Consider the following 20,910-nt stretch of genomic DNA (forward strand, 5'->3'; position numbering starts at 1 on the left):
CTGGAGCCACAGAAAGATGCCATGAGAAAAACTAGCTTATTTCTGATTACACATGTAATCCATGGTTACTGATAAAGCTTGGAGAGTATAAGATCATATGGAAGGAGACCCAAATCCTTCAATCTCACTATTGCTGATGACCCATCACTGCAGTATACCTCCGTGGAGTCCTTCAGCTCTGTCCTAATAGGATCACATTAACAAGAACACCCAGGTGCACCTGGGTGGCTCAGTCAGTTAAGTGTCCAACTCCAGCTCAGGTCATGATCTTGAAGTTCATGAGTTCAAGCCCTGCAACAGGCTCTATACTGATGGCTCAGAGTCTGGACCCTGCTTCAGATTCTGTGTCTCCCTCTCTCTCTCTTCCCCTCCCCTGCTTGCACTCTGTGTCTCTCTCTCAAAATTAAGTAAAACATTAAAATATTCTTTTTTTTTTTTTTAATTTTTTAATGTTTATTCATTTTTTTTTCTTTTTTTTTGTTGGATGTGCTTCTTTTTTTTTTTTTAATAGTTTATTGTCAAATTAGTTTCCACATAACACTCAGTGCTCATCCCCACAAGTGTCCTCAATAAATAAATTTCTTAAAAGAGAAGAAAACCCGAATCTTGAGACCTTTTGGCTAGACTCAGCCCCTTCCCGTGAGCACCCAAGGGAGATGTCCATGGCCTCCCTCCTCATGCCCCTCCACATGCGGTCACCTGGCAGGGCTCCCTCAGTCCCTGGAGGAAGCAGCTTCCTCAGCTTCTCTGCTAGGGCTACCTTGAAGACCTCACACATGAATCCTAGCGAGCAGTCCATGCACCAATGTCCCAGATACTGGCTGCCCCTTGTGCCCCTGCCCACCCTACCTCCTCCCCGTGTCCCTGTTCAGCAGCTTGCAGCCTCCAACCGAACACTCTCATGCACCCTGAACTCCTGCCCCGCCTGCTCCCTGGGTCTCCCACCCGCCCAGCAGTGAGATTCTCCGCAGCCTCGGCTCAGCTTGGGAGCCCTGCACATTTACAGAATGCATTGACATAATGCAGCTGCTGAAAACATAACTTTGTATCCTGCTTCTCCCACTTAAGGTTTTCCCAGACTCAGCTCCATTAAATTTGGTTACTCCCCTCTGCTCTGCAGCAAATTCAACCACCAGAACATTGTGCGCTGTATTGGAGTGAGTCTGCAAGCCCTGCCCCGATTTATCCTGCTGGAGCTCATGGCGGGAGGGGACCTCAAGTCCTTCCTCCGGGAGACCCGGCCTCGCCCGGTGAGTGGGAACCGGTCTTCCCCTAGTGGCTGTGCCAGGGAATGGAGCAGAGGGTGGAAACCGCAAGAGTGGGCAGCCTGAGAAGGAACATACTTGGTGGGACTCGGGGAGTCAGCCTCTGGGCTTGGACCTGGGAAATGGCCAGGAGAGATTGGACAGAAGGTGGACGATGGCTGAGGCCACCCTGGGGAGCTTGTGCAAGGCTTCTGCAATGGGTCCTCTAGCCTGAATCCATTTTTGTGGCCTGCAGACTCTAGAAAACCAAACTACGGACAAGCACAGAGGGGGACTTTCATGCCAGCCATGTCATTAACTGATTTGGGACATCTACTCATTCGGAATCCCACTATCCTCGTCTCTTAAATGGGGACATCCTGGCCTCGTTATTTTACTGTCAAAATAAAGTACTTATGAAGTATATTATGAAATATTTATGAAGGTTCTGCATGTGTGTCATGATTAAGGGGCTGGAGCTTGGGGAAGTGAGGAAACCTAGATGGACCCCAGGAATGCCATATCCCAGCCCAGCTGGGCCATTAGGACAGCCATGTGAACCCCCTAACCTCAGCATCTACAGTGTGAAATCCAAGGGCTGGACTAGGACATCTTGGAGGTGGGTTCGAAGAGGTAGCACACTGGGCATACTCATAGTCCAGCTGCCCACCTCTGTCCCTGCCAGGGCCTTCAGGAAGCCCTGAGCACCAGGAACTGGAGCAGACCAGCCCTCTGTGTTAGGACCCAGCTTCCTCAAGGTGCCACTGGACCACGAAGACCACAGGGAAGACTTGCACCCTCCCCACCCCTGAGAAAGCAGAAACATACGACAGCCACCTCGCTACGGAAAGTGCAGAACTGAACACTGTGTTCTCAGGGGCTCAAACTGGAGGTGGACACCTTGCAAGGTCACACCTGCTCTAACCCCCACTGACAGCCAGGCTGCATTTAGAAGACCTTAGCCCTGAGAGCCTCCATACCGTTCCTGCAAACTGTCACCTCCTGGGGACCTGTCTCAGCATCTAAGAAGAATCGGGTCTAACTCCCTGGAAAGATGAGTGTGTGCACCTAAGCACACCTGGAGGGAGAAAGAGGGGAGGGGGGAGAAAGGCCAACCCCATCTCCTAATCCTCATCAGCATTGTTTTCATCTTCCTCATCGTTGCCACGTTTCTCAACTCCCCGCCCCCCCCATGAAGTAGACGATGTAGATCTCATCTTAATTTTCCAAATGAGAAAACTGTGGCTCAGAGAGGCTATGTGACTTACTGAGGCCACACGGGAAGTGGAAGAGCTGAGACTAGAACTCAAGACTTGTAACTCCTGATTCAGTGCTCTCTCCAGCCTACTGGGCGATTTATCCCAATGCTCCTCTTTGGGAAGCCATGGAATACCAAGAGGAGCTCGGGTCGTTGAGAGCCAATACCCCCAGCTATGCAGACATCTGAACCAGGGTCTGGACGCCAGCCTCAAAGGCTTTCCAGCACCACTCAGGAAGGCAGAGCCTTCAAGTCCTTACCCTGAGATCCTCAGCAGTGCTTCTGCCAGAGGTGAAATGGGGCCATGTAGCATCATGCTCTGGAAAGACAGCTAGTTCCAATTTTCCTACTGGACATTCCTGAGGCTTGAGGAGAAGGAAGTATTGTGCATATGCAAAGGACAGTCGTCCTTGTAAAGGGGATCTGGGACCCCATCACTTGGCAAGCCCAAGGACATCAGGATGGGGAGCTTCTCTGTCTCTTGCAGGCAAAGGCATCTCTCTCTCTCTCTCTTTTGATGGTAATGATGATTTGAATATCGTCCCAAGGATCAAAGCGCCAGCAAGGAAAGGCAGTTCATTGACCCTCCCACTGCTTCCCACCCCCAAGGAAGCTCAGAGCAAGGAAATGATGCCAAGTTGTGACCTCTAACTACAGGCACTGCCCAGGGGATGCCCACAGCCAGAAGGTGGTCGACTCTCTTTGGGAGAGCTGCTTCTGAGGGTGAGGGTCCCACTCACCAAATCCACTCTTTTCACCCCTGACCCCACTCTTCCTTCATGTGACTCTCCTTCCAGCCATTCCCCCAAGTCTTTTTAGCACCCCAGTCATCCTGCTCCTCACCTTCATACATAGCCACCCCTCCCTGGTCCTTCCTGAGATGCCTGCCCATGAAAGGTGACTTAAAATGTTGATTTAGAATGCTCCAGCATGAGTCCAGGCACACATGTTTATGTCAGCAGGTTCCTGGAGGGTTGGGAGATGTGCTGGGTGTTGTTATGGATGCTCAGAGACACAAAATGCAACTTAGCAGAGTAAGGATCAGGTTGACCTTGAGAAAGGAACATACATTGTAGTGGACAGAGGGGGCCAATATGAATAAAGCCTGTATGTGACAAAGAAGGGAGGGACTGGCTACTGGGCATCACAGCTGGAGAAAGACACACACCCAAAGACAGTGAGTTGGGTTGGGACACTCGCTAGATTCAAAGGCCTCAATTCCACCTGATTCATTTGTTTGAACCCCCCGAGACCCTCAGGGCTCACCTGTGACCTGCCGCTTGCTGGCGCTGGGCTGGGTATTCAGAATCAGACATGGTCTTGGTCCTGTCTTCCTCCCACCCTGGGGTTGAGCACTTCCATAGACTCTCAGGATCAAAGCACCTCAGAGACGGTCCAAGAGGCTCTGGCTTCAGACGGACATGAAGTGACAGAACAGATGTACAGACACGGTAGGACAGAATGGATCCCCTGGACACGACCATGTCTGTCATGGAAACAAAATGCATGGGTACAGATGGAAACCTCATTTGGTCCCAGCACCCCACCTTCTCAAGAAGGAAAGACTTATTTTAATGCCAGAATAATTTTACAGGACAAACCTTTATCCAACAAATATTTATTGAGAGTTTAATATATGCCAGATATGGGCTAATAGCTGTCCTTTGGCATCCATTGACTTAATCAGTAACAAGAGAATTAAGGACTCAGTAATATCTCAATTAAAGGTGGCAATCCATTAACCACAATAGTGTCTGTGCCTGTCGGGAACATGGTAATGCCTGTGGTAATGGCTCTAGAGAATATGTTCAGTACACAGGAGGCTCCTTGGATCCCAGAGGTCACAAAGTACAGGTGAGACGCTTGGGCTAATGCCCAGGTGTAAATCTTTGGCTCTGATGTTCTCATACCAGTGCTGGCTCCGAAATGCTTAAAGGGTCATCAGGTGCCAGGGAAAAGTTGGCCATATCAGTGACTCTGTGAAACAACAACAACAATGAAACAAAAAACCTGATTCCAGTTCTTTCTTTGCCTAGGACAGGTACAAATGCCTTTGGACACACCAACTATGCTCTGCATTGCTAGCTTAATTATCAGTTTTGACACAACATCTCTACCTCCCCAGACACACACACACACCACAGGTTGCCAACTATCTGCTTCTGTGCAGACTGATTAGTGGAGCAGTTAATTTGCTCTGAGCAGCCAAAGACAGGGAGTTCAGATAAACCTGGCCCGTGGGTTAAAGCCTGGGAAGATTTAGTCCCTGCAGCATGCCAAGCATTTAAGACATCAATGATCCTTGCATCCTGAGTGATGGGGGCTGAGACACAAACAGACTCAGGGGAAGCTATGACCGGTCCTCTTTTATAGGAATAGAACATTTTCCTGAAGAGAGAGAAGATATTTCTAATGCTGTAGCAAAATGGATTAATATTTTCCTTGGAAACATATTACCCCTCCCCCCTAGGAAATGGGGACTGTCTTCTCACAGGGCCAGTAGTTCTGACCTGAACAAGGCCCCTAAGAGAAGCCAAACACAAGGACCATTTCCCGAGACACCCAGGCCCCTCCGTGTAGTAACCCCACCATAACTGCAGATCCCTTCATGAGGGATGCGCTTTGTGCCTCTTGCCGTGGGTCCTTATTACAGACTAGCGAGGGCAATAGTGTCCTGCCTCTTTCTCAGACAAGAACGCTGGCTTGGAGACAGGCAAAGCTGTGTGTCCCAGGGCACAAGCAGGGATGAAGCCTAGTTCAGCTCAACTGAAATAGATTGCTCACTGCATTTGTGTGCTGTGTTCTGATTCAGTTGGGTACTGTGCACTGTGTCCCTGTATACTCCATCCCTTCTATGACACATTCTCCTAGAATCTTGCCTCCCCCAACCCTGATCCTTAAAGCCCAGCTCGGGGCAGTTTTGGCTCCTTCCTATTGGCTGTGTGACCTAGAGTGAGTCATGTAGCCTCTCTGAGCTCTCAGCCTTCTCCTCTTTAATATGGAGATACATTCTCTTGCCTACGACCACAGAGGAGGTTGCATCATTTCATGTGCATGGACTTGCTGTACTGCATATAAGACATTGCCTGAAGTGCCATGGGCAGAGACTATTCCCCTCCCCAAGCTGTCTCCCCCAGAACTGAGGCATGCCCTAGAGAAGCATGACCCCTCTCTGCCCCACAGACCCATACTATTGCTCCAAGGAGTCCTGAGGAGGCCCTGATCTGTGGCAAAGAAGACACCCAGCCAGCATCTGGGTAAATTATAGACCAGCTGTGATCAACTAACTTACCCACTATATTCATTGAGCCACTGCTGTGTCCCGAGCATCGTGCTGCATATCGGGGAAGTGGATGCTGAAATTCCTGTCTTGGGGACCTCAAAGTTTACTTGGGGACATGGTCGACTAAACAGTACAGCAAAGTGAATGTGACACTGCATGATACATGCTGCTGCAGGCTTCGTGGATTTAGGAATTAAAGGAGACACCAAGATGGGAATTCGACCTTCAGAAAAGACTTCTGGGTGCTCAGCAAGGCTGTCCAGGAAGCGGAGACGAGCTCACCCTGGGGATGGGATGACGTCTCTTTCTGAACAAGAGACTTCATATAGAAGAGCTTGAGATCGCCCTTCAACTGCCCAGCATTTCCTGAAAGCTTGTCGCTTTCAATCCACTTTAGGTCTAGATCTTCTTGAAGAAGGTTAATTTTTTTTATATTTTTCAACATTTCAATAGAGCATCTTTAAAACATTATCTCCCCTGATTCCTTCACAGGTTTGTTTATAGGTGTGGGGGGCTCGAAGTTTGGTGAGGATTGAGGTGGAAGAGTGTGCAGAGTACCTGAACAGGGCAAGAGACACCTGTCCCATCCTGTCCCATGCCGTAGCTTCGGGCGCTCAGCCCTGGCGGCACGCTGCACTGACCCGGGGAGGCTGGGAAGCCTGCAAACGCTACCCCCACCCAGGGAAGCTGATTCACTGGTCCTGGTCGAGGCCCCGGCATCTGCATTTGTTCAAAGCCGCCAGGTGATTTCTGATGTGCGGCCAGGCTGAGACCCGGCTGGGCGGCGTGTCCGTGTTTGCTCCTTGCCAGCACCTGAAGCCCACGTTTCCGATCTTCTCTCCCCACAACTCTCTTGACCGTGGATTGTTTCTGTCTCCCCACAGAACCAGCCCTCCTCCCTGGCCATGCTGGACCTTCTGCATGTGGCTCGGGACATTGCCTGTGGCTGTCAGTATTTGGAGGAAAATCACTTCATCCACCGGTGAGTCAAAGTGACCTTGGTCTTCCCTCTGCCTTCTGTATGCTTCCCTACATGTCTTCCCTACACTTCAGAGGAGGATGGTGGGTGTCTCTCCAGACTTGTTCAGAAGACTCACCGTCACTTTGTCTTTTTTTTTAACATATTTTTAAAGTTGATTTATTGATTTCAAGAGAAAGAGAGAGAGTATGTGAGGGGGCAGAAAGAGGTAGAGAATCCCAAGCAGACTGCATGCTGTCAGCACACAGCCCTATGCAGGGCTCGAACCCACGAACCGTGTGATCATGACCCCAGCAGAAATCAAGAGTCAGGTGCTCAACCAACTGAGCCACCCAGGTGCCCCAGCCTCATTTGTCTTTAAGACAATTACTTACTCTCTCAGGGCTTCATTTGCCCCGTCTGTAAAATGGGAATCATAAAATATCCAGCGCTGGAGACCTAGCTGAGTGGTCCTTGACCTCCTGCGAGCCCTCCTGTCTGTTATCTTGCAGCCCTCTATCACGTTAGTTAGTTAGCCACATTAGAAAACCTGGCTCTTTAAGGGAAGTCAAAGGAGTTCATAGTTTCACATATTTGACTATGGGTAACTCAAAGGCAAGGACCCTGTTTCATTCATCTTCATATCCCTGGTATATCATGGGGCACAATTAATGTCTGTTGGATACATTAACTTTTTCTACAATACTTATTCTGAAATGAAGCATAATGTTTCTTTTCTTTGCTTCCATAGTTCATTTCATCTACTGTCTATGATCCTTGTCTACATGGTGTTTGATTGGGACACCAAATCCATATGTAGTGCTATTGCCATGATAGAGTCTACATATTTCTTTCCGTGTGTGGGTGTTGATGACTTTCTCAGCTGACACTTTGATTCTGAAATCTGAAAAGTCAAATAGATTGCTAGGCTCTCTGCAAAACTCCTTCTAATGATGCACTTCTCAGTTGGTAAATATCAACCTGGTGAACAATCACTTTTTAACCCATGTCTTCAAAGAGTATAAGATATGTTCATAATAGTTGGAATAGGTAAGTACAGAGCAGGAAATGTGAGAAGCTGTATGAGTTCAGAAATGGAAGAGCAAGTAAGCAGATAGCAAGCCCTGCTTTCTGCCCTAATAAAAATGGAGACACTAACGATTAAGAAATGTGCTCACCTAGGCTCCCAAACTCATTCCTAAAACAAGGCAATAAATGCTCACACTGGCTTATCCTTTTACTGTCCCTCCATCATTTTGGTCTTCAGATCTTCATCTTGATTCTAACTCTGTCCAACTTGCGGGATTTGTGCTTGATAGAAAAAACAGGAGTGAAAAAGGGGCTGGGACCAATCCTTCGTGTTCCCTCCAAAGCCACACCCTCTGCTTCAAAGTAGGAGGCAAACTTGCCATTGTTCTTGCCCTTTTCATTGTGCCCAGAAATTTCCATAAATCAGCTCTGGGTTTTATTGCTGTTCAGACAGGACAAGGTCGTCCTAGCTAGAGCCATCTTTCCACCTGTTGTCTGTGTTCTCTAAGTCTGGACTCGTCAGAGAGTGAGCTCTGCGGTCATGTTGGTGACTCTGGATACCTCGCCTTCCCTTTTCACTGAGATCATTTGTGATTTTCATCTCCACCCCTTGTCATTCACCCAGCATCCAGATTCTCTGGCTGAGATATCACATCCTTCTTCCCTCTGACGTTTTGAAATCTGCTTTGCTAAAGCCATGATGTATTTCGACTATATCCAGCGCTCTGTTGTTATAGATCATAAGATAACGGGATCACATTGTCTCAAGATTCCTATCACTTCCACATCGGTAAATAGTTACCTAAGGTCAGAATTGGATCCCAGGGTAATAGTTTGTTGCTACTTTTATCTTTTTTGTGAAATGAAATTGTCAAAGATCAAATCAGGAATGATTCAGATGGTCTGCTTTGTAAGCAAAAGGCAACTTCTAATAGAAATTGTCCATCTCAATCAAAGCTTTTCTTCTGGGGTAACTGGCATTAGGAAGGCACGTTTTGCACTTCCTCGCTGGTTCTGGGCTCTGTGGCACACTCCTACAGCAGGGTGACCTCTAATCCTCTCTCCTCCACCGACACCCGCCTCAAGATTCACAGGCTCCCATGCATGCACACCTCCTGAATTCAGAGGGGAACTCCTTCCCCCAGATTCACATGCTCCCATTTTTCTATCAGATCTGTTTCCTTTGGACATGGGTTATTGCTATTTCAAGAATTATGGGTCATTCTACCAATTCGTGGCATGTTCTATGAGATCACATTCACTTTCTTGCCGTTAAATTCAAGATCACTTTTTTAAGCAACCATTTCACGCACATCAGCATAAAGACCTTCCTGGAGATATAAATATTGTTCCTGTTCTAGTTCAGTATATTTTTCTTGAGAAGCAATGGCTATATATCCTACTATTTTTCTTCTTTTTGATGTCATATATGTTATGCTTTTATAGTTTTATTAGAGCATTTTATGCACTATTGCTCCTGAAAATTCAACTTAAGCCTTCGGCATCAGGTCAGTGACATTAACAACATCCATCTCCCCCTCTGGCCCATTGTTCTGGTATCTAAGTGTTCTAATGATCCCCAGTCTGGGTCCTGTTTATTTTCCATGTCCTTATTTCTCAACCAAAGATCAGGACCTTTGGGAAACCAGATGAAAATATGAAAGCACCACCTGGGCTGCCTGAGACATACTCCTTTTTTTTCTGTCCAGAACTTTAATATTATTAGAGACCCATTCCAGACTTCTTCTGGATGCATCCTTCATTGCCACATGCATGTCAAGAATGGGTAAGCAGTCAGCAAGTGGACGCTGACGAGTCTTGGAAAGCTTTGATCGTGCCTTATAGGCATGCCGCAGGAAAACAGGCCATCTGGTACACAACAGCAGAGGCACAATCACTTTACAACTTGAAAGAAAGCATTCTTCAGCCACAAAGCTGCGATGCGCACAGCTTGGCAAAGGCTTTAGTGAAAATCATGGATGTGAGAACAATAGTAGCTTCTTAAAAAAAGAAAAGAAAAGAAAACTAGAATTATTTGGGAATACCTTGACCTGCTTGAGTTTGGTATCCTGGGAGTCCTGATGTCCCAGCACAATCCATGAGACAGCTGGTAGACACCAACAGCAATCTGTATAAAACAATAGCCTAAGGCCAAGTGGCATTTCTTATGTCCCTCTATTATTTTCTTTTAGCTTATGTTTTTTACCAAAATGAGAACAATAATAGCACCCTGTATCTTATCGGGTTGTTGTGATAATTACCCATGAAGCACTTAGAACAATGCTTAGTACAGAGCAAGAGGCCAATAAATTCTAGTTCCTATTATCGTTGCTTTCATTATTATTCTCCCATTAAACATTTTCAATCATCTCCCCTATTCTGTTTCAATTTCCCTGTTAGTTCTGAGGGCTAGAATTGGTATAGCTCTTTCTCTCATACTGAGGTAGAAGGTAGCAAAGGGAATATAGGGCAGGGAGGGAACTATTTGAACTTCAGATTGGACATGAAAATCCTTGTGAGGAGTATCACGTATATCTTCCCAGAAATACAATTCAGAAGTGCATTTTCTCCTTCTTTTTCTTCCCAGGGACATCGCTGCCAGGAACTGCCTCTTGACCTGTCCAGGTCCTGGCAGAGTGGCCAAGATTGGAGACTTCGGAATGGCCCGAGACATCTACAGGTGCGCAAAGATCAAAGCCCCATCCCCTCAAGAGAATAGGACGTCGCCGCTTGTGCCCTGTCGTTTCTGGTACCCTGTCAACTTGCCACCTAACGCTTCCTTAAGTCCCTGTCAAGGACGTACGAAATCTTAATTAGTGCCCATACCTGGTGGTCTAATTCTAGGATCACTGACTGCAGTCACTGACACCACATTCTTTCTGGCTCCAACTCTCACTAATCCTAGGATGTTCTCTGACACAGAATAACCTGAATACTTGATATGGAAAACGTTCTCAGTAATTTTTCCTTAACCCCTTCCCTTAATAACAGGAAGTTCCAAATGGACTTGGCTTCCATCACCCCAGGCAGGAGCACCCCCGAACTGACGACATAATGGGCAAGCTCACTGGTCTTCTCTACCCTCACTGGGAGCCACGGGAGGGTGCTAAGTTCAGCTTCAGCTCTTTATCCCTGTCATAGTCTCAAGGGTACATTAAAAAAATAATTTTTGTAATTTAAAAAAATCCTCCATTGTGCTTTACCTTACTCTTCTCTTCCCAACCCCCAGTTTCATTTTCATCTGATTATTTACAACTGTGACTTGCTCCGCGAGCTGAGCAAGTCACTCCTTTGTGTGGTCACTAATGATGCCCTCCCTGATCCAGGGGTAGAGTGAGGACAGATGGTCACTTAGAGCTTTCACTCTCTGGAAAGTAAGGGGGACCCCTGAAGCACCCCCCCCCACCAGTAGAACTGATAGCCATCGACATGAATGGGAATGCTTGTGCCACCCCCTCACGGCAGGAGAGGAGTGCAGGAAGGATTGGGTGCTCCACTCTCTCTCCTCTTAGCTCTCAGAGTCTCGGTGTCCCTCTGCCTCCTTTCTCGGAATCCCCAGGTTGCCCTTGCTTTTAGACACAAGTATTGTAGCATGACTCAGTGACCCCATCAGTGATGGGCCCTTCCTCTCCATCCCCAGCCCTGACAGCGCCCCGGCCCCAGGCTTCATCACCCAACCTGCCCACAGCCCCACTGTTCCCATACACCCCACAACTTCATGTGTCAGGAGTGGTCTTCCAGGGCCGTGTCAGCCTGGCTATGAACCTTCCTGTGCGTCTGTGGCACTGAGCTACACACACACCTACATTGTCTACACTGCAGTTGTCGATGTGTCTATTTCTTCCACTAAACTGTACCCTTGGACGAGAGAGACTAAGACTTCTGTGTTCAACACTTAGCAGAGTAAATACTCAGTAGAGGACNGGTCTGGAGGCAGATGCTCCTCCTCCTGACACACCATCAGAAGGTTCATAGTAGCCTAACTTCACGTCACAATGCCCGGGTCACTCGCCTCACCTCATCTCACCACGTAGGCATTTTATCATCTCACATCATCACAAGAAGTAGGGTGAGTGGAGCACAATAACGTGTTTTAAAGAAAGACAGAGAGACTACATTCTCCTAACTTTTATTATGGCATGTTATTATAATTATTCTATTTTATTATTAGTTATTGTTGTTAATCTCTCACTGTGCCTGATATGTAAATTAAACTTTATTTTAGGTCCACATATATAAGAAAAAACATGGTAGCTATAAGGCTTGGTACTATCTGTGATGTCAGGCATCCACTGGGAGTCTTGGGGTCTATCCCCCATGCATAAGCGGGGACCAGTGTCCCTGTTCATTGAAGGAATTAATTAATCTAAGCAGCTGGCGGGGAGCTGCCTCTGAAGGCACACCCCAGCATGAGAACATAGACACCTTTGAGCCGGCTTCAAAGGGATGAGTTAATTGATTGGTTTTTGTCAATGATGTCATTAATGCATTAACGCAGCTCATGATAAAACTCATCACTCAACTCACACCCTTGAAGCCAGCTCCATCCCTAAGTCTGTGTTCTCGTGTTTGGGGTGTGCCGTCAGCTCCCCTCCAGCTGCCTTGATTCTCTGCCAAGCGCCTATACTCAACTAAACGCTGTATGAGTGCCACGGAGGGTCCAGAGTGAACAAGCCCAGGCTGGACCTCCCATTACTGTGGATCCTCAGGAAGCAGGCTGTACTTACAAGGCTGCAGTACTGATTCATTGTGAGTTATAATCCACGAAACCCATCAGGGAAATCTAACCATCTGCTACTGGATATTTTAGTCATTGCATAGATCTTGACTTTCATGCCTCAAGTGGGCTGAATCCTATTAAATGACACCAAAGCTTAACTTAATTTTAAATGATCTGTGTTCCCCGGCTTTCCTCCTGAACCGCAAGGAGCCCTCATTAATTTCAGTCCTGTAATGGCTACAGCTTATCGTCATCACCTTCTCCGGTGGCCCTGGGAGAACCAAGTTTGGATTTCCTCCAGAACCAAGTTTGGGTTTCCTCTTCTCCCCCACAGAGCGAGCTACTACCGGAAGGGAGGCTGCGCCATGCTGCCGGTCAAATGGATGCCTCCAGAAGCCTTCATGGAAGGAATCTTTACTTCTAAAACAGACACGTGGTGAGTCTTTCTGCTGCCCTCCTGCGGGTCTCACTGTGGGCCTTACGGTAGTGCTCTTGGGCCACAGGATCCCACGCTCCCATGGGGAAGGGTGAGAGGAGATGAGTCAACACACCTCTACAACAGGGGCTGTCAAACGTTGGCATGTATCAGAATCGTCAGAAAGGCGGGTAGAGCATACATTCCTCTCCCTACCCTGGGATCTTATGGATCACTGAGAATTTGCATTCCTACCAAGTTTCTAGGTGATGCTGATGCCACCTGCTGGGGACTACACAGTGAGAGGCACACGTGATTTTTTTTTTTTTTTTTTTTTGGTCCACTTTGCTACGAAGTTGGGTTTATTGCAGGAAGGCAACATTGAGTTAACATTAGAAAGGTTGATCAGTGAACTCCTCTCCATTAACAGAAGAAAGGGTAAAAGAAAATAATTATCAGCACAAAAGTGCTGCAGGTGATTGTGGTGTTGAGACCCATTGCACAGTGAAAGATAAGTTTGGAAAGCACCATACATTAGATCTCCAGAACTTATTCATCCTGCATAACCGAAACCTTGTGCTTCTGACCAGCATCTCCCCATTTCCTCCTTCCTCCTGCCTCTGGCAACCACCGTTCTCCCCTCTGCCTCTGTGATCCCACGTTTAAGTGAGATCATGCAGGATGTGCCTTTCTGTGTCAGGCTTAGTTCACTTAATGTCAGCTTCTACAGGTTTATCTATGTTGTCACAAATGGCAGGATTTTCTTCTTTTTAAAGGTTAAACAATATACCATTGTTATACACATGCCACATTTTCCTTACCATTCATCTCTCAGTGGATATTTAGGTTGTTTCCACATCTCGGTTATTATGAATAAGTTGCAGTAAACTTAAGAGTGCAGAGATCTCTTTAATAAACTGATTTTATTTCCATTGGCTCTATACCCAGAAGTGGGAGACCTGGATCTTTCTTTTTCTTTTTTCTTTTAAACTTTATTTATTTATTTTGAGAGAGAGCAGGAGGAAGGGAAAGAGGGAGAGATAGAGAAAGGGAGAGAGAGAATTCCAAGCAGACTCTGCACTGTCAGTGCAGAGCCTGACATGGGGCTTGATCTCACAAATGGTTAGCTAAAATCAAAAGTCAGATGCTTCACCGACTGAACTGGGATAGCTGGATATTAAGGTAGTTCTATTTTTGATTTTTTAGGAAATCTCCATATTTTTTTACATAAGGTTTATAAGGGCAATTTTAAATGGAGGATTAAACCTGTACTCTCTGCCAAAATACACACACACACAACATTAAAGGGAGTCTTTTTAGTTGTATAAAAGTCCCCAAGGATAAAGATGACAACAATGACAATATTTTAGAAACTAGGAAGTTTATTGACAAGTGGTACCTTACCTAGGACATTGGAAAGTTGATATCTAGGTCCAGAAGCAACCTGGTTCGCTCTGCCCAAGAACCCAAGAAAGGTCCAGAAAGTAAAGGTGCCAGGCACCCCTGGAAGTAGAAATGTAGCAGATAGGAAAATCAGTTACAGATATATTTAAAAAGTAACCAGATCCTTGGCCCATTCCCTCATCCTGTCTCTCCCCTACCATGACACAAGACCAGGGGTTCCCTCTGTAAAGAGATTGAATTAAGGTCTTTATGGTCTTAGGGACATTGGACATCACTGAAGATGAACTCCCTACTATTAACAGGGATATGTGTGTGTTTGTGTGTGTTTTAAGTCTACCTACTTAAAAATGTATGCCTCCTTGGGGTTCCTGGGTGGCTCAGCTGGTTAAGCATCTGACTCTTGACTTCGGCTTAGGTCATGATCTAGGGGTCATGGGATCAAGTCCCACAATGGGCTCTGCACTAAGTATGGAGTCTGCTTAAGATTCTCTCTCTCTCTCTCTCTGTCTCTCTGCCCCTCTCCCTGACTTACATTCTCTCTCTCCCATATATATATATATGGGGTGCCTGGGTGGCTCAGTCAGTTGAGTGTCCAACTTCAGCTCAGGTCATGATCTCGTGGTTCATGAGTTTGAGCCCCATGCTGGGCTGTGTTGACAGCTCAGAGCCTGGAGCCTGCTTCAGGTTCTGTGTCTCCCTCTCTTTCTGCTCCTCCCCCATTTTTACTCTGCTCTCTCTCTCAAAAATAAACATTAAAAATTTTTAAAATAAAATAAAATAAGATAAATATATGCACCCTTCTTCCCCAGGAAGATGGCAGAAGGTAGGAGTTGACCAAAGGGTTCCTCGTTGGAGGAACTGACTGATGAAGAGAGAAATTCCAGATGCTCCAAGTGGCAGTAGGCTAAATAATGGCCATCCAAAGGCTCTGATCGTAGAAGCCTATAATTGCTACCCTTATAAGGAAAAAAAAGAGCCTTTGCAGATGTGATTGATTAAGGATCTTGAGGTGGGACAGTCGTCCTAGATTATGTGGGTGGGCCCTAATTGCTTTCACAAGGATCCTCATCAGAGGCAGGTGGAGGGAGCTGCTATACACAGAGAGGAGGAGGCAATGTGAACCCACATAGAGGTTGAAGATATGTGACCACAAGTAAAGGAATTCTGACAGCCTCCAGAAGCCAGAAGAGGCAAGGAACAGATTCTCCCCTAGAGCCTCTGGAAGGAGCATGGCTCTGCAGACAGCTTGATTTCAGTCCAGGATAGGGTACTGATTTCGGACGTCCAGCCCTCAGAGCTGTGAGAAAATAAACTTCTGTTATTTTAAGCCACCAAGTTTGTGTCAGTTTGTGACAGCAGCGACAGGGACCGATACCCAGTGAAACGTGCAAGCCAGTCCCTCCCCCAAGGGATAAGATCTACAGAGAGCTTCTCATCGGCTTTGTAATGTCCCACTCATAAAATATGAACAGCTAGCCAAGAATCAACAAATGCTTGAGAAAAGATTCTAATCTAAAGGAAACAAATATATAAAGAGGAACTTGGAGGAAGAAAAATGCAGAAAGCTTAGGAAAACTTCTAAAAACTAGAATATCATGAGAAAGATGAATGGTTGCAACCATAATCTGAAGACAAAAGATTGTTGAAAACAAGGTTTTCAGAGAAAAAAGTTCTTAGAGATAGAAATATGAGAGAGCCCTCAAGGAGATGGAGCATTAGTCTCCTGAAGCTTGTGTGAACAGCACACAGCAACATCAGGTCAGATGATCAAGGTCAATTATCAATAGTGATATATCATGTTGATAGCATGTGCCCTTGATATGATGTGATAAATATGACGTTTAACCTCTGTGGTTTTTTTCCCACCCCAACAACTCTAATCTAATCATAAGAAAGCAGACAAATCTCAAATAGACATTCTGCTAAAGCCCTGACCAATACTCCTCAAAACTGTCAAGGTCATCAAAAACAAGGAAAGCCTGAGAAGTCACCAAAGTCAAGAGTAGCCTAAGGAAATTATATGACAATTACATATAATGTGATAGTCTAACGGGGATCTGGAACATAAAAAGTAAAGTCAGCAAAAGCTAAGGAAATCTGAATAAACTATAGGTTTTAGTTAATAATGATGACTTAATATTGGCTCATTAATTGTAACAAATATACCATACTAATGTAAGATGCTAAAAATAGGGTAAACTGAATGTGAAGTATGTGGGAACTCTATTATCTTCATCATTTATTTACAATCTAACATTATTGTTAAGAAAATAGTCTATATTTTAATATGATAATAGGTATGTAAAAGTAACAGAAAGGGTGGAAGTCAGAGTTGAATAAATCTTCTAGAAAATAAAACAGCTATGAGCCAATAGGATATATAGGAAAGGAAAAGAAGATTAGGTCATTCTAAGAGGATTAAACCATTAGATCCAATCATCTGGCAAATGGGAGTCCCAGAAAGAATGAACAGAAGAAGTGAAGAGAATAAACATATCAAAGAAATAATTCAAGATTTTCCAGAACAGAAAGGCATATATTTCCAGAATAAAAGTGTCCACCAAGTGCCAAGCACGGTGGATAAAAAGAGCCACACAAAAGCACATCGTCATGAAATTTCAGACCAGTGGTGATCAAGATTTTGCAAGCCTCCAAGGAGAAAAATAAAATAATAATAGTAAAAAATGATCAGAGATTTAAAAAAAAAATAGAGGCTCCAAATGGTATCAAATTTCTCAGTAGCAACACAGGAAATGGAGAAGACAATGGACAGACATCCTCCAAACTGTGAAACATGTCACAAGATGAAGGAGTCACAATGATCAGAGTCCCCTTTTTGACCCAAGTTTTGACAATGTGACCAGGAGCCTTTGTTCTTTTAAGTCACTGAAATCTGACTTATCCGAACCCAGTGTGTCTTTGGATCAGCAGCACCAGCAACACCTGAGACTTGTTAGAAATGCAGGTGCTTAGCCCCCACCTCAGGCCTAATGGAACAGGCGCTCTGGGGTGGGGCCCAGCAGTCTGTGTTGTAAGGAGCCCTCCAGGTGAGTCCATGTGCACCAAAGTTAGAGCGTCACCAACTACCCTAGCCAGATGCAGATAGTAAGTTCGGTAATTAGGTAACTGTCCTGAACACGTCTATCCTGTGACCCAGCAATTCCACTTCCAAGTGTCTCCCTTAAATGTTGACAAAAAATGGACTTGGACAAGGCTGTTCATTTGCAACATTGTTTATAATGGAGAAAAAGCAAAAACAACCTAAGTATCCCTCAAACGGGGGATGGAAAATAAATGGTGGTTTACTGATATCATGGAAAACTATTTAGCAATGTAAAAGAACACACTAAACCTGCGTGAATCAACATGGATAAATCTCTAGGCAACCCTTACTGAAAAAAAGACAAGTTCCAGAAAGGGGTGGGGATACATTATCCATAATTTTACAATACAAAAGTCAAGTCTGTAACACAGATTCTTTATTCTTTATGCTTTCACACATTGCAGAAACTGTAAAAGCATAGATGAGAAGGCTACATTCCAACTTCAGTGGGGGAAGGGGAGGGAGGAAAGGAGGAATGGAGGCAGGGCGGGACTTAACTGTACCTATTTTTTGTCTTCAAAAAGAAAAGGAGACCAGACACAAATAAGACAAAAATTTAACATCTAGGTTCAAAATTATATATTATATTACCTTTCCTTTTTAAAGCTTACATTATTTCCTAATTGAAATGATTAAAGACACAGATAAATTGTATAACCTCAGATACTGATGAGTGCCATGGAGACAAAAAAAGCAGAGGATAAAGAGTGTGGGAGGGAGGGGCCTGAAGGAGGGAAGCTGTTTAGTACAGATGGTGGGGAAGGCTCCATGGAGGAGGTGACGGTTCAATGCCTGAATGGTAGAAAGATGGAAAGATCTGAGAGTGTGAGCCAGGGGGCCAGCGGCAGTTGAGAAAGAAGGGAAAGCAGGGACTAGACATGGAGTGCCCTGGGAACCAGGTTAGGGGATGTGGTTTCTACTCCGTGCACAGTGGGATGCCCCTGAAGGGTTGGAAGCCAGAGCTTGACAGGATCTTTAAAAAAAAAATCACTCTGGCTGCCAATGAAGTGAGACTGGAGTGGGGCCGGTGGAGATGGGTAAACCCTGCCCATTTCTCCATAAGAGAACAGAGAGGCTAGGCTTAGCGGCGGCAGGGGCAGCCATTAGCCGCGATAGGATCCAAGCTGGGTCTTGCGAATGGACAAGATTGCTGAAAGTCAACTGTAAGAGTGGGAGGTGAGGAAAGAGTGAGGTCAAGGACACCTCCTAGGATGGCTGCCACTGGAGAGAACAGAGGAGATGGGCTGGGTGCGGAAAGAGCTTTTGGACAAGTCCAGTCTGAGATGCCTATTAGATGGGCCAGTGGAGATGCTGAGTGGGCTTCCGGTCTGTGAGTCTCAAGCTCCCAGGAGAACTGCAGGAGACAGTAGAACCAGCTGGCTGGATATTTAAATACATACAGTAACATTTTTGCTGCTGTTGAAGTATAGTTGGCCCATAATGTACAACATAGTGATTGGATGAGTGTACACATTATGCTGTGCTCACCACCAGTGTGGCCACCACCTGTCGCCACACAACGCTATTACAGCCCCGCTGACTATATTCCCTGTGCTCTTCCTTTCATCCCCTTGACTTACCCATTCCAAAAGCCCGATGCACTTCTGGTTCCCATTTTTCCAAAAACTGTGCTCCAGGTATGAATAGAGGAAAATAAAATGTAACTTTTAAAAGACCGATAAGCACAGCACAATTCATGATTTTAACATCTTGTCACCGTATTATCTTCACTGATTCAAATTCTTAACATAATTTAATCAGCAATTAAGAAGGAAGGAAGTTACAAGAAAGAAGAATATTTTTTTTAAATACTTGTTTTTATTTGACTTTGAATGCTTTGGTGCAAAGCCACAGCCTCATTGCTCCTACTTAGGACACGCTTATATGTGATTAAAGAACCGTCTGGCACACAAAATATAAATTTACTTTATCTGTAGGGTTTCTAGATAAAGTAAAAGACGACCAGTTAAAACTGGATTTCAGATGAACAGTGAATAATTTTTTTTAGTATAAGTAAAACCCAGGCAATATTTGGGATATACTTTTATTTTTTAAATGTTTTATTTATTTATAGGAGAGAGAGAGAGAGACAGCGTGAGCAGGGGAGGGTCAGAGAGAGAGGGAGTCACAGACTCTGAAACAGGCTCCAGGCTCCGAGCTGGCAGTCAGCACAGAGCCCGACGCGGGGCTCCAACCCACGAACCGCGAGATCATGACCTAAGCGAAAGTCGGACGCTTAACCGACTAAGCCACCCAGGCGCCCCAGGATATACTTTTATTTTAAAAGCATTTCTTATTTGTCTGGGACAAATTTAACTGAATTTCCTGTATGGTTATTTGCCAAATTTTATAGAAAATAAGTATCTATTTGCCATCTAAGATGCTGCTTCTTTCAAAGGATACTACCATCTATTTCTCTAGCTACCTAGACAGGCAGAAAGAAGATAGCTGGAATTCATTATGACTTGCTGCTAGGGTTTTTGCATGATTTTGCTTATTTTGTTTTGCCTTGGGGGAAGGCAGACCGAGAAGAATAATATATGCACCAGGCAATTTGTAGTTAGCAGAATCGAGAGATCTAATAATGTATTCCAGTCTGTCTCAGATTAATTGTATAATAACCTCTGCTTTAGATTTCTCACCTGAAAAGTATGGAAAATATCTTTTCCCAATGCTCCTCACAAGAATCTTTGAAATTTCACCAAGATGATATACTTTCCCCCCCCCTTAGGAGATGGAGGAGCTATAGTTCTGTATAATTTTTGATAGAATATATAACATCTGAAAACTACACCCAGATACAAAAACAAGGATAGACCCTTTTTCTTTTTTCTTTCTTTCTTCTTCTTTTTTTTTGCCAAAAAGCTAATTAAGAAATTAAAGGTTAAAATAAAAAATTTTAGTCAAAATATGAAAGATGATGATTCTGGAACATGATAGCATCATTTTAAAGTTTATTTAAAACAAGGGGACCTGTTGAGAATCCAACTCTTGTTTTCAGCTCAGGTCATGATCTCACAGTTTGTGAGTTCGAGCCCCACATCAGGCTCTGCACTGACAGCTCAGATCCTGCTTGGGATTCTCTCTCTCTCCCTCTCTCTTTCCTTCCCTGACTTGCACTCATGCAATTTCACTCTCTCAAAATGAATATAAACATTAAAAAAATAAAAATAAAGTTCATTTAAAACAAATTAATCAATGAGAATTCAACTACATTTCTTTAAAAAGACAAATAAGGGATGCCTGGGTGGCTCAGTCAGTTAAGCATTCAACTTAGGCTCAGGTCATGATCTCACGGTTCGTGGGTTCAAGCCCTGCACTGGGCTCTGTGCTGACAGTTAGCTTAGAGCCTAGAGCCTGCTTCAGATTCTGTATCTCCCTCTCCCTCTGCCCCTCTCCTGCTCGCGCTGCCCCCCTCTCTCTCTCAGAAATAAATAAAAGATTTTTTTAAATTTTTTAATAAAATAAATAAAAAGACAAATAAGGAAAAAGTGAC

At 45.0% G+C, this 20,910-nt stretch overlaps 1 protein-coding gene across 1 annotated transcript in view; it reads left to right on the top strand.

Moving 5' to 3' along the window:
- The window catches only part of ALK (ALK receptor tyrosine kinase), a 670,565-nt gene that overhangs the window by 641,681 nt on the left and 7,974 nt on the right, over nucleotides 1-20,910 (top strand). The window contains exons 23-26 of the mRNA XM_077774140.1: nucleotides 1,121-1,250; nucleotides 6,670-6,767; nucleotides 10,360-10,452; nucleotides 12,827-12,928. Coding sequence (XP_077630266.1) covers nucleotides 1,121-1,250; nucleotides 6,670-6,767; nucleotides 10,360-10,452; nucleotides 12,827-12,928 — 423 coding nt within the window. The remainder of the gene's footprint in view (nucleotides 1-1,120; nucleotides 1,251-6,669; nucleotides 6,768-10,359; nucleotides 10,453-12,826; nucleotides 12,929-20,910) is intronic.

The sequence above is a fragment of the Crocuta crocuta genome, unplaced genomic scaffold, assembly GCF_008692635.1.
Source record: "Crocuta crocuta isolate KB4526 unplaced genomic scaffold, BGI_CrCroc_1.0 scaffold246, whole genome shotgun sequence".
In the NCBI taxonomy this organism is placed as follows: Eukaryota; Metazoa; Chordata; class Mammalia; order Carnivora; family Hyaenidae; genus Crocuta; species Crocuta crocuta.